The following is a 12,209-nucleotide window of genomic DNA, read 5'->3' on the forward strand; positions in this document are numbered from 1 at the left end:
ATAGAGTTTGCAAAGAATTGTCAAAAAAAAAATCCAGTGAGTAGCAGTTCTGCAGACAGAAATGCCTTGTGAATGAGAAATGTTAGAGGAGAAGGGCCAGACTGGTCAAAGCTGACAGGAAGGTGACAGTAACGCAAATAACCACATATTACAACAGTGGTATGCAGAAGAGCGTCACTGAACACACAACACATCATAACTCTAAGTAGATAGGCTACAACAGTGTAAGTCTAAAAAATAAGTCTTATAAATACCTAATAAAGTGCTTGGTGAGTGTATATTACAATTTGTTTCTTTGAACTTATTATTGAGTTGAATGTTTGACAGCTAAAATCAAATGCGCTGTTTTTTTTGTTTGTTTAGAAAAATATTTTCTTCACTTTTAACTTTTCTGACTTTTCAGAATCGAGAATGCCAAACAGAACCCCCACCTCGTTCAAACTTCTCAGCCACAGCCAATCAGGTAAGTACACACCATTTACCCTTCTCAACCACAGCCAAACAGGTTAGTACACTCTGTGCAAACCTCTCAATTAACGCCAATCAGGTAAGACAGAATCCAGTGAATGCAGAATCTTGTACCATTTCATTTAATATGATAATATTTCAGTTACAATATGTGAAAACCTTCCATTTTTAACTGTTGCCCATTTTAACAGCCCCCTGCAAAATAAAAACCTAACTAATGCTTAGTTTACCTAAAAACTAGGTAGTCTCTTGCATCATATCAAGCCTGGTCTGAAGAACCCTCATAAACATGACCTGGTTAGCTGTTCCACACAATGAAAAAATACTTAATGTCTCACCGAAATTGATCTTTTCTCAACTTACATTTGTGCCCCGTCATTCTGCTCACAGAGCTTAACACGAAGAATCTCCTGTGGTCCACTTTGTTAATCCCTTTTATGAATTTAAAACCCGCAATCAAATCACCCCAAAGTCTCCTTTTTCTGAACTTGAAGAGATTAAGCATTTTTAGCCTTTCCTCGTAACTTTATCTCTTATAGAAATAGCCAATTTCTTGAGCTCACATTGACCTGAACAAGGAGGCCTCTGTACAATCTCATCACAATATACTTTCGTCTATTCAGTGATCAGAGAATGTATTCATTGCCCACAACATTTTACTAAAAGTGACTGTAAAGGTAAATCTGTGAATGGCTTCAAACTGCTTCAAACTATGGTATTCTTATGGTTTGCATTAAGCATCAGCAACAGTGAAAAAATAAATAAATTGCATTGCAATATTGACTGAGGAGGAAGGTGGGGTAGCAGGGCAGTCCAGAACATGTCAATACAATACTGAAGTTGTTTTCAATACAGATGTTATTGACATTGCTTTGAATATATCAGGACCGTAGAACAAGCGACCCAAATGCGAGACCAAGGCGTAGAGTTTATAATAAAAGTCTTTATTATTAATATGCAGGTCAGACAGACGAGGGCCAATATCCAGCAAACAGATTCAGAGGGGATAAGGCAGTTCATTGTACAAAGTTCAGGCAATGGGTCTAAACTCCAACAAACAGGTATGGGAGGGATAATCCAAATCGTAATCGTGGTCACAGGCGAAGGGTCGGTAACTAGCAACTAGCAAGCTATGCAGACACAAACAGAATCCAAAAACAAAAGTCGAGGTACAAAAATAGGTCTATAAACTATGGTTCCAAATCAGACAGACGGGATAAACAAAACGCTGAAGTCGGGGGCGAAACAGGTCATAACAGATATCGATCAGAAAATGCTGGAAGGCATGGATAAGACACAGAACAATCTGGCGAAGAACTGGACATAAAGGGGTTTAAATAACACAGGTAACAAGAGGGAAAGGTAATCAGGTGTGGGAAACAATCAGGAAGTGAAACAGGTGAAACAAATGAATGGAGTGAATGAAGTGACAGGGTGGCTCCGGTGTGCACAGAGGTTACTAAAACACGGGAATGCTAACAACATAGACCAAAACTAGACAGTGGAAAACACAGAACCTGACAGAATAGATATTTGGTAGATGTGTGGTATACATTCATGGTTATTTCAACTAGTTCCATTTTAAAGGCATTATGCAGAATTAATTTCCTTGCTTTGTTCCTGTGTTTACAATCAACAACATCTCCTCTATTCTCAACCCCACCTACCAACCTGAAGAAGCTCATGCACCGACACTAGATATTTTTCTCTGGCTACAATGTCGGTAGCTTTGTAATATCATATCGCAGGCTGACGGACGTGTCTGTTTAAAAAATACAGCTATAGCTGCATTCATGGCAGTCATGCAGTCACAAGTTTGGCAAAATACTCGACTGACATATCCCAGAGCAAAAACGTGTACTTCGGTGTTATATGCAGCAAAGTTACGGGGTAGCTACAGTAGCTTAAGCTTAGGCTGGTACAGATCGACCCTAGCAACTGCTAACTCAGCACATGCGGGTTTCAGTCTGCTCTTGCAAGAGAAATGTCCCCTACTGACCTCCAGAAAACACCCCCCACTCGCAAAATCCCACTCATATCCCTCCCCTGCCCATCTCACTCTCCTTCTTCTGCTATTGGCCGCAAGTTTTGAGATACTGCCCACATATATTAAAGGGCCATGCCCAGAAATGTCCCAAACGCTTTTCAAGTAACAAATGCAGGCAGACAAGGAAAAACTGGGCAGAGGTGAAGACAGGCACAGGTTTCCAGGGCATTGTAGTAATGACTGGGCACAGTTGTTTTATAATATTATCGAGGTAGAAATCCTGCAGAGTAGGCCATTGATTTTCTCAAGCATTGATGCTGTGACGTTTGGCGGGTATCTCAAACTCACTCCTGGTCACACAAAAAGAAAAGGACCTTTGATTTTCTCAGCCGTTTGACGCTGTGACGTTTGGCGGGTATCTCACACTCAGTCCTGGTCACACAGAAAGAAAAGGGATAGTAAAATGATGATGTGTCTGCAGTGGGAGATCTACGACGCGTACGTGGAGGAGCTGCAGAAGCAGGAGAAGAGCAAGGAGAAACAAAAAGTGCTCCCGACCAAGAAGGAGGAGGACCGGGGCAAGAAGAAGGCAGCGCTGGCTGAGACGCAGGTCAGCCGATATAACCATAGACATAAACATCATTATGTAATGAACAGTTACACGCTAGATGTGTAACCATATCCAGACATGCATACTTAACTAGACAGGCAAGTACCGGTGACGTCTGGTGAGCAGAAAATTGGTGGGACGCAAAACTTTCCTTTTAAACTAATCATTGATCTCAACCTGTTTTCATTGATTCTCCTTGATTAACCAGCCTGTCAACGCTCAGCCTGTCAAATTAACACACAGCTTCTTCACACGGTGTTAGGGGGATTCAATCATAGATTACATTTATCCGTTAAAGGTATTGTGCCCCACCCATGTTCAGCTCACCAGACGCCACAGGCGAGCTGGCCTTTAGCTAAGCCCAAGCCATGGACGTAGGCCTGTAGTGCAATCAGTGAATGTTAAGTGGAGAAACGGTGGCGCTCCCATTGAAGTGAATGGCGAATATCACATTTTTTAAGGAAAAATAAAACTTCCCCCATGGTATTTTGAAACTCATTCAAGGATTGTTACATTTCATATGAAAAGCGCATTGTAAAAATAAGCAATATGTAAAGAAACCATATGTACCATATCTCATGTACTTTCTCCACACATTGATAATGTACCATATCTCATGTACTTTCTCCACACACTGATAATGTACCAAATCTCATGTACTTTCTCCACACATTGATAATGTACCATATCTCATGTACTTTCTCCACACACTGACAATGTACTATATCTCATGTACTTTCTCCACACACTGATAATGTACCATATCTCATGTACTTTCTCCACACACTGACAATGTACTATATCTCATGTACTTTCTCCACACACTGACAATGTACTATATCTCATGTACTTTCTCCACACACTGATAATGTACCAAATCTCATGTACTTTCTCCACACATTGATAATGTACCATATCTCATGTACTTTCTCCACACACTGACAATGTACTATATCTCATGTACTTTCTCCACACACTGATAATGTACCATATCTCATGTATTTTCTCCACACATTGACAGATCATTAGTTAACTTCACTTTTGGAGAGAACTGTTTTTTCCTCTGTGTTTCATCATGAAGTTCCTTGTCAAAAGCCCTTCAAAATCTGAGATTTTTTGAAGAGCTTCAGAAATCTTTTTAGAGGCCTTTAACATTTGGAATTGCATTAAAACTAATGAGGAAGGAAGTTGTAAACATAGATGAAACAGCATAGGGATCACATTCACAAAGATAAGGCAAACATAAGACGACACTGATTGCTACTTTTCCTGGCAAGTTTTGAAGTATTTGAGAAAACATTATATGAAGTGTCATGGCTTATTTTTGAAGATTATGCTTTTATGTATCTCTAATATAATGACATATTCTCTGTATGGTTCTGTGTGTGTGTGTGTGTGTGTGTGTGTGGATGTTTATCTGTGCAAATGTCATAAAACATTCTGTGCTCATTAGTTATATTTAAATTGCAAATTATGCTGTTTGGTTTATACAAAAATGATTTGTAGGACAAGGTAAGTTGGCTATTACTAGAAATAGATTAAAGGATATGGATTATACCATCGAGAATAAATGTGTATAAATTCTTTGTATAATTATGGATATTTGGAAGATAATTTGGCTTATTGTATTTATTTATTCATGAAAATGAGTGGAATGTGGGCTACTTTTGTTTTCTTTCCCGTAGAGTGATGACATCACAAAAGTGTCAAAGGTGGCCAAGATCATTGAGCGAATGGTCAACCAGAATACCTTTGATGACATCGCGCAAGGTACGCCCCCTCTCAGGAAAATCCCCGCCATTGTCTCCACAGTTCTGACCTCAATGCTCAGGAGCTTCTGTGTGTCAGAATGGCTTATCCCCTTATCATCTCTGAAGGATAGCAGGAGACAAGGTTAACTTCCTGTGTGGCAGGGAATGATCCAATCTGCCTGTCCCCCCTGGCCTATAAAGGTTACTGGCAGCCAGACGCAGGCTGGCAGAGAGCTCTCGTCTGCTGGACTGTTCTGGGCTGTTTCATACTCAGTTAGCTGCATTTTTGCATCTCGTAAAATTAGTCCAGTGATGCTCTGCGAATAAAATATTCTGTACATGATTATTTTACGTATTGCTCTTGCCCAATGCATGCTGGGATAGGCCCAGCCCCCCGCGACCTTGATCAGCAATAAGCAGGTTAGATAACGAATGGATAGGTTCTTTTACCTACCTCAAAATAGGTTGTTAAACTAAAGTCAGCCCATAATCATTTCTTTATGAAATTGTCAGAATTTTCATGATCTGAATTTTTTTTTATGGTCTTACAGGTCCTTAATTTAATCTTTATTTTGCATAAAAAATAAAAACTAGCATGTATCATCACTTCATATGGATTTATGTCTTGCGTAAGCAACTGAAACATTTTCAAAAAAAAAATTAAGACGAGAATAGAGACATTGCCTCTCTCTAATACAGGCTGTTTCAGAATTCAGTACCTTAGTTAATTACTGGCCTGTGTTCTTATTCAATCTCTCTCTGCTTCTAATTCCTCATGGTCTGTCTCCTCAAATGGTAAGAATGTACAGAAAAATGTTCAGTGGCCCAACTGCTGCACTGATCTTATTGTGGCTTCTTGAGCCACCAACTTAGCCACTAGACTACAGGCTGCCCCCGACTACTGCTGCTCATACCTACTGCTGCTCTTTGCTTGCTTCGCTAGCTCCTGCTCATAGAATAGCACTCAGCTTCCCCCTGCTGTTTGGATCTGTTCCTAGGTTCTGGGTTTGTTTTTTTAGGGGTATCATGCTCTGTTTGATAGGTTAGTGCACGCTGGTGCCTGCACAGAAGTGCCTAAAGCAGATCCATTCAGCGTCAAACCAAACAGTAATGACATTGCATATCCATTGATATATTTGTTTGAATGACTCAGCTCTCCAGATTCCTAAACCTGGTCCCTCTGCTCTCCCCAGACTTCAAGTACTTTGAGGATGCTTCCGATGAGTTCCGGGAACAGGAGGGAACCTTGCTCCCGCTCTGGAAGTTCCAATACGATAAAGCCAAACGGCTGGCTGTGACTGCCCTCTGCTGGTCAGTGTGCTGTCATTACATCTTTACTGCATTACATTACATTGCATTACATTACATTAATGGCATCTGGCAGACACTCTTATCCAGAGCAATGTACGGTTGATTAGACTAAGCAGGAGACAATCCTCCCCTGGAGCAATGCAGGGTTATGGGCCTTGCTCAAGGGCCCAACGGCTGTGCAGGTCTTATTGTGGCTACACCGGGGATTGAACCACTGACCGGGTCCCAGTCATGTACCTTAACAGGCCGCCCTGTCATTGAGTACCACTTCTTCTGAGGGTAGCTCCGGCCGCTGTGTGCAGGGTTGGGGCCAATTCCATTTTAATTCAGTCAATTCAGGAATTCAACTGAAAATCTGTTAATTTGTTGGGAAATTGCCATAAACGGCTCCAGGTTCGGCAGAAATCAATGTTTTAGAAATTTACAGTCAGGCAGTGTGTGTAGTTTGTTCTATTCCCACTGGGGGGCGATGTTATCCGTATTTCTATTTGGTGTTTTAGGACTAGTGGAATTAGAAAAGGAAAACATTAATGGCACATATTGTATGTCAGGTGCTATGATACCTGTTTTTTGTTGACACAAAAATTACTAGCTCTAGAAAACTGCTTTCTCTGCTTTCGATAGGAATCCAAAATACAAAGACATTTTTGCTGTCAGCCTCGGATCTTGTAAGTACATTATCTTTACACCAGAATTTTGCATCAAAATAGATTAATGAATCAAAAATAAATGAATGAACATAATTTCAGTGAAGAGGCAATGTAATAACCATTTTTTAAATGTTAAACCATTTCAAACCATTTCTCCCTCTTGACTGTTTTTTGTGGCTATAATTACTATTATTACCATCATTACCACTATTGTTTACTATTATTACCAAAGTACTTATTTAAAAGTATTATTTCCCCCCTCTCTGTGTAGATGATTTCACTAAGCAAGGCCACGGGATGCTTCTCCTCTACTCGCTGAAGAACTCCACCTTTCCGGAATATTCCTTCCCCACACTGTCCGGCATCATGTGCCTGGACATCCACCCCCGCCTGACCTACCTGGTGGCCGTGGGCTTCTACGACGGCTGTGTGGCCGTGTACAACCTGCAGGAAGGCACGAACCCCGCCTACAAGAGTACCGCCAAGTCCGGGAAACACACCGACCCCGTGTGGCAGGTCAGCTACCACCCAGCCTGCTGTGCTTTCCTGTTAGCAGTGTCTCCCTGTCGTAGTAGCACTGCTGCCCCCAAACACAAACATTTAGGAGTACCAGGAAAAATGTTTGATTGGACGACTTGGTCACCTTCACCACAGGTCGAAGTGGCCGCGTCTTCATAACTGCTAATATCCATGTTCAGTGGAAAGGAAATCAAGAAAGAGTCGCACCAGTGTTTCCAATTTAAATTCCAAGTGGCACGGCACATCTCATACATTTTACATGGCATGCATTTGCTGGATCCATCAACTGAAAAAATGCCTGCAATGTTCTGGGAGGGATATTTCATTCAATAATTCACTTTTTTTCTAACCCGGTCTCAATAGAGTTATACTGCGGTTTAATAAGGCATGTTATTCGCTTTTATAACGTGTTTCTGTAAATGTCGTTTCCCAGGTGAAATGGCAAAAAGACGACATGGACAACAATCACAATTTCTTCTCCGTGTCCTCGGACGGGCGTGTCGTTTCTTGGACTCTTGTCAAGGTACGGGATTAGTGCTTACATTCAGATATTTTAGAATGTCTCTTCAGCACAGCTTTGGACTGCCAGCGATTTCACCTTCAAGTCAGCTTCCTTTTACATCACCCGGGTTCATTACACTGTGTGCTGTTGAGTTCTGATGCTAAAATGGTGGAATTTCCCTGAAGGGCAGTGCAGCTTACAGTGGGCTAATGCAGGTCACTGAATACATACTAAGATACTAATATCACAAATTTCACTCGATCAATAGGTTGTTAAATACATCCATTTCAATTTGAGTCTAATACAACTATATAAAGGTATGACAAATAAAAATCAAAGCATATTTCACTCATCTATATTTAATCATGTGATATTCCCTTATACACCATCTGTTTCTCCCTCAATTGCATTCTTTCATCTGCTCCTTTTATCTCTTCCCTTCATCTTTCTGTCTTTCACTCACACTTTAGTTCTCACTTCTCTGTTTACTTTCCTTCATTCACTTTCCCTCTTTCTTCAGTCATCCCACACACACACACATATACATACACAAACACACACACTCACACACTTTATTCAATGACATTCAGCAAGTACCAACTGCCAAAGAATACCAAAGAAAAGTAAAAATTAAATGAGAAGTGGCTCCCTAAAATGCAGAATACAATATGAATAGCTGTCTCCATCTCACTGGCGGTTCCAAGGATACTAGTTAACTGCATCTCACTGTCATTCTGATGCTCATGAACTGGTGTTTGGCTTCCTCCATGCAGAACGAGCTGGTGTTCACGGATGTCATCAAGCTGTCCATAGAGGGCGCTGTTACAGAGGACCCAGAGGGCCTGCACCTGCCCACCATGGGTATGAGCCAACACGTACCCCCAAACCTCCACACCCCACACCCCCAAACCTCCACATCCCACACCCCCAAACCCCCAAACCTCCACACCCCAAACCCCCAAACCTCCACACCCCACACCCCCAAACCCTCAAACCTCACACCCCAAACCCCCAAACCTCACACCCCAAACCCCCAAACCCCACACCCCACACCCCCAAACCTCACACCCCAAACCCCCAAACCTCACACCCCAAACCCCACACCCCACACCCCCAAACCTCCACACCCCACACCCCAAAACCCCCAAACCTCACACCCCAAACCCCCAAACCTCACACCCCAAACCCCCAAACCTCACACCCCACACCCCCAAACCTCCACACCCCACACCCCCAAACCCCCAAACCTCACACCCCAAACCCCCAAACCTCACACCCCAAACCCCCAAACCCCACACCCCCAAACCCCCAAACCTCCACTCCCCACACCCCCAAACCCCCAAACCCCACACCCCCAAACCCCCAAACCTCCACACCCCACACCCCCAAACCCTCAAACCTCACACCCCAAACCCCCAAACCTCCACACCCCACACCCCCAAACCTCCACACCCCCAAACCTCCACACCCCACACCCCCAAACCCCCAAACCTCACACCCCAAACCTCCACACCCCCAAACCCCCAAACCTCACACCCCAAACCCCCAAACCTCCACACCCCAAACCTCCACACCCCACACCCCCAAACCCCCAAACCTCACACCCCAAACCTCCACACCCCACACCCCCAAACCCCCAAACCTCACACCCCAAACCCCCAAACCTCCACACCCCAAACCTCCACACCCCACACCCCAAACCTCCACACCTCACACCCCCAAACCTCACACCCCAAACCTCCACACCTCACACCCCCAAACCTCACACCCCAAAACTCCACACCTCACACCCCCAAACCTCACACCCCAAACCTCCACACCCCACACCCCCAAACCTCCACACCCCAAACCCCCAAACCCCCAAACCTCCACACCCCACACCCCCAAACCTCACACCCCAAACCCCCAAACCTCCACACCCCACACCCTCAAACCCCCAAACCTCACACCCCAAACCTCCACACCTCACACCCCAAACCTCCTACCCTCACACCCCCAAACCTCACACCCCACACCCCCAAACCTCACACCCCACACCCCCAAACCTCCACACCCCACACCCCCAAACCTCACACCCCACACCCCCAACCCCCAAACCTCACACCCCAAACCTCACACCCCACACCCCCAAACCTCACACTCCACACTCCACACCCCCAAACCTCACACCCCACGGCCCCAAACCCCCAAACCCCACATCCCCAAACCCCAAAACCTCCACACCCCCACACCCCAGACCCCCAAACCCCGACACCCCAAACCCCCAAACCTCACACCCCAAACCCCCAAACCTCACACCCCAAACCCCCAAACCTCCACACCCCACATCCCAAACCTCACACCACAAACCTCACACCCCAAACCCCCAAACCTCACACTCCACACCCCCAAACCTCACACCCCACACCCCCAAACCTCACACTCCACACCCCACACCCCCAAACCTCACACCCCACGCCCCCAACCTCCACACCCCATATCCCAAACCTCACACCACAAACCTCACACCCCACACCCCCAAACCTCCAGACCTCCACACCCCAGACCCCCAAACCCCAAAACCTCCACACCCCAAACCTCACACCCCACGCCCCAAACCTTCAGACCTTCAAACCTCCACACCCCAGACCCCCAAACCCCCAAACCTCACACCCCACGCCCCAATCCTCCAAACCCCCAAATGTCCACACCCCAAACCCCCAAACCTCCAAACGTCCACACCCCAAACCCCCAAACCTCCAAACCCCCAAACGTCCTTATAAGCTAAGCCTAGACTATTCTATTCTATTCTATTTTATTATATTCTATTCTATTCTATTATGTAAATCACCCATTTGTTGAGTGTGTAAAAAGCAGCTATTTGCCCAGCTCTGGCAGTACGAATGACTTGTGTTCCTGCTGAAGAACGTCAGTTATAAACATCCCGGTTCCTGCTATTCTCTTCCTGCAGCCTGCGGAACGTCCTTTGACTTCCATAAACAGGTGGACTACTTGTTTCTGGTGGGCACAGAAGAAGGAAAAATTCACAAGGTGAGGAATGTTAGGGACAGGCAGGGTTGTCTGTGGAATACTCATGGACCCTGCAGTCACTGCAGCGCTGAACCACCACCAACCACCAGCTCCTTTCACTCCAGACGGCCCTGCTGTCCGGTTTAAGGAGAGGGCACTGGGCTGCTAGTGTTGGTTTACTTTCATTACAACAGGGCGACCCGTATCCCTGTATCCCTTGAGCCCTTGAGCAAGTATAGCAATATATATATATATATATATATATATATATATATATATATATATATATATATATATATATATATATATATATATAGGGCTTTTTTACATTACACTACATTTTATTTAGCATGTGCTTTTATCCCAAAAGAAGTGCAAATCAAGGTCATTAGAACAAACTACAACTTGGATAAGATACAATTCACAAAGTGTCAGTTGTATAGCCATGAAGTCTAGTACGGAAGTCAAATATGCCAAGTCAGTAAGGAACTTGGACAGTAACTACAGCACCAAGATAAATACAAATGCAAATACAATATAGATACAAATAAAACTGCAGCTGTCCTAGATTTGACTTAGGCTTAGAAGTACAACAAGGGGCTAAGAAATTCAGACAGGTGAAATGAGTGGCAATAGATCAGGGTACTCCTGCTGAGTCTACATTACATTCCCTCTACATTTCTCCTATTGGACAAACCTGCAGGCGGCCATAATGAAGACTTACTGCACAGCTACCGCCCGCGCGTTTGACTGTGCGTTTCCCTGCCCTGAATCACTGCCGAGCAACACGTGATGAACGCGCTTTCCTTTAGCGCACCAGCCGTGCGCGGAGTTACTGTGTTGACTGAGGAGTGTGAGACAGAGAGCGTGTGTGTCAGAGAGAGAGCAAGTGTGTGTGTGTGTGTCTGTATGTGTGTGTCAGAGAGAGAGCGAGTGAGTGTGTTTGTGTGTGTGTGTCAGAGAGAGAGCAAGTGTGTATGTGTGTGTGTGTATGTGTGTGTCAGAGAGAGAGCGAGTGAGTGTGTGTGTGTGTCAGAGAGAGAGCGAGTGAGTGTGTGTGTGTGTCAGAGAGAGAGCGAGTGTGTGTGTGCATGTGTGTGTGTGTGTGTCAGAGAGAGAGCGAATGTGTGTGTGCGTGTGTGTGTGTGTCAGAGAGAGAGCGAGTGAGCGTGTGTGTGTGTGCATGTGTGTGTGTGTGTGTCAGAGAGAGAGCGAGTGAGCGTGTGTGTGTGTGTGTGTGCATGTGTGTGTGTGTCAGAGAGCGAGTGAGTGTGTGTGTGTGTGTGTGTGTCAGAGAGAGAGCGAGTGTGTGTGTGTGTGTGTGTCAGAGAGAGAGCGAGTGTGTGTGTGTGTGAGTGTGTGTGTGTGTGTGTGTGTGTGTCTGTGTGAGTGTGTGTCTGTG

At 44.7% G+C, this 12,209-nt stretch overlaps 1 protein-coding gene across 2 annotated transcripts in view; it reads left to right on the plus strand.

Moving 5' to 3' along the window:
- The window catches only part of dnai1.2 (dynein, axonemal, intermediate chain 1, paralog 2), a 46,648-nt gene that overhangs the window by 11,553 nt on the left and 22,886 nt on the right, over positions 1-12,209 (plus strand). For both annotated transcript variants that reach the window (XM_061263047.1, XM_061263046.1), the window contains exons 8-16: positions 404-463; positions 2,937-3,065; positions 4,751-4,835; positions 6,010-6,127; positions 6,752-6,795; positions 7,049-7,293; positions 7,730-7,819; positions 8,572-8,659; positions 10,749-10,828. In XM_061263047.1, the coding sequence (XP_061119031.1) occupies positions 404-463; positions 2,937-3,065; positions 4,751-4,835; positions 6,010-6,127; positions 6,752-6,795; positions 7,049-7,293; positions 7,730-7,819; positions 8,572-8,659; positions 10,749-10,828 (939 nt within the window). The remainder of the gene's footprint in view (positions 1-403; positions 464-2,936; positions 3,066-4,750; positions 4,836-6,009; positions 6,128-6,751; positions 6,796-7,048; positions 7,294-7,729; positions 7,820-8,571; positions 8,660-10,748; positions 10,829-12,209) is intronic.

Source organism: Conger conger, chromosome 12, assembly GCF_963514075.1.
Source record: "Conger conger chromosome 12, fConCon1.1, whole genome shotgun sequence".
Lineage (NCBI taxonomy): Eukaryota > Metazoa > Chordata > Actinopteri > Anguilliformes > Congridae > Conger > Conger conger.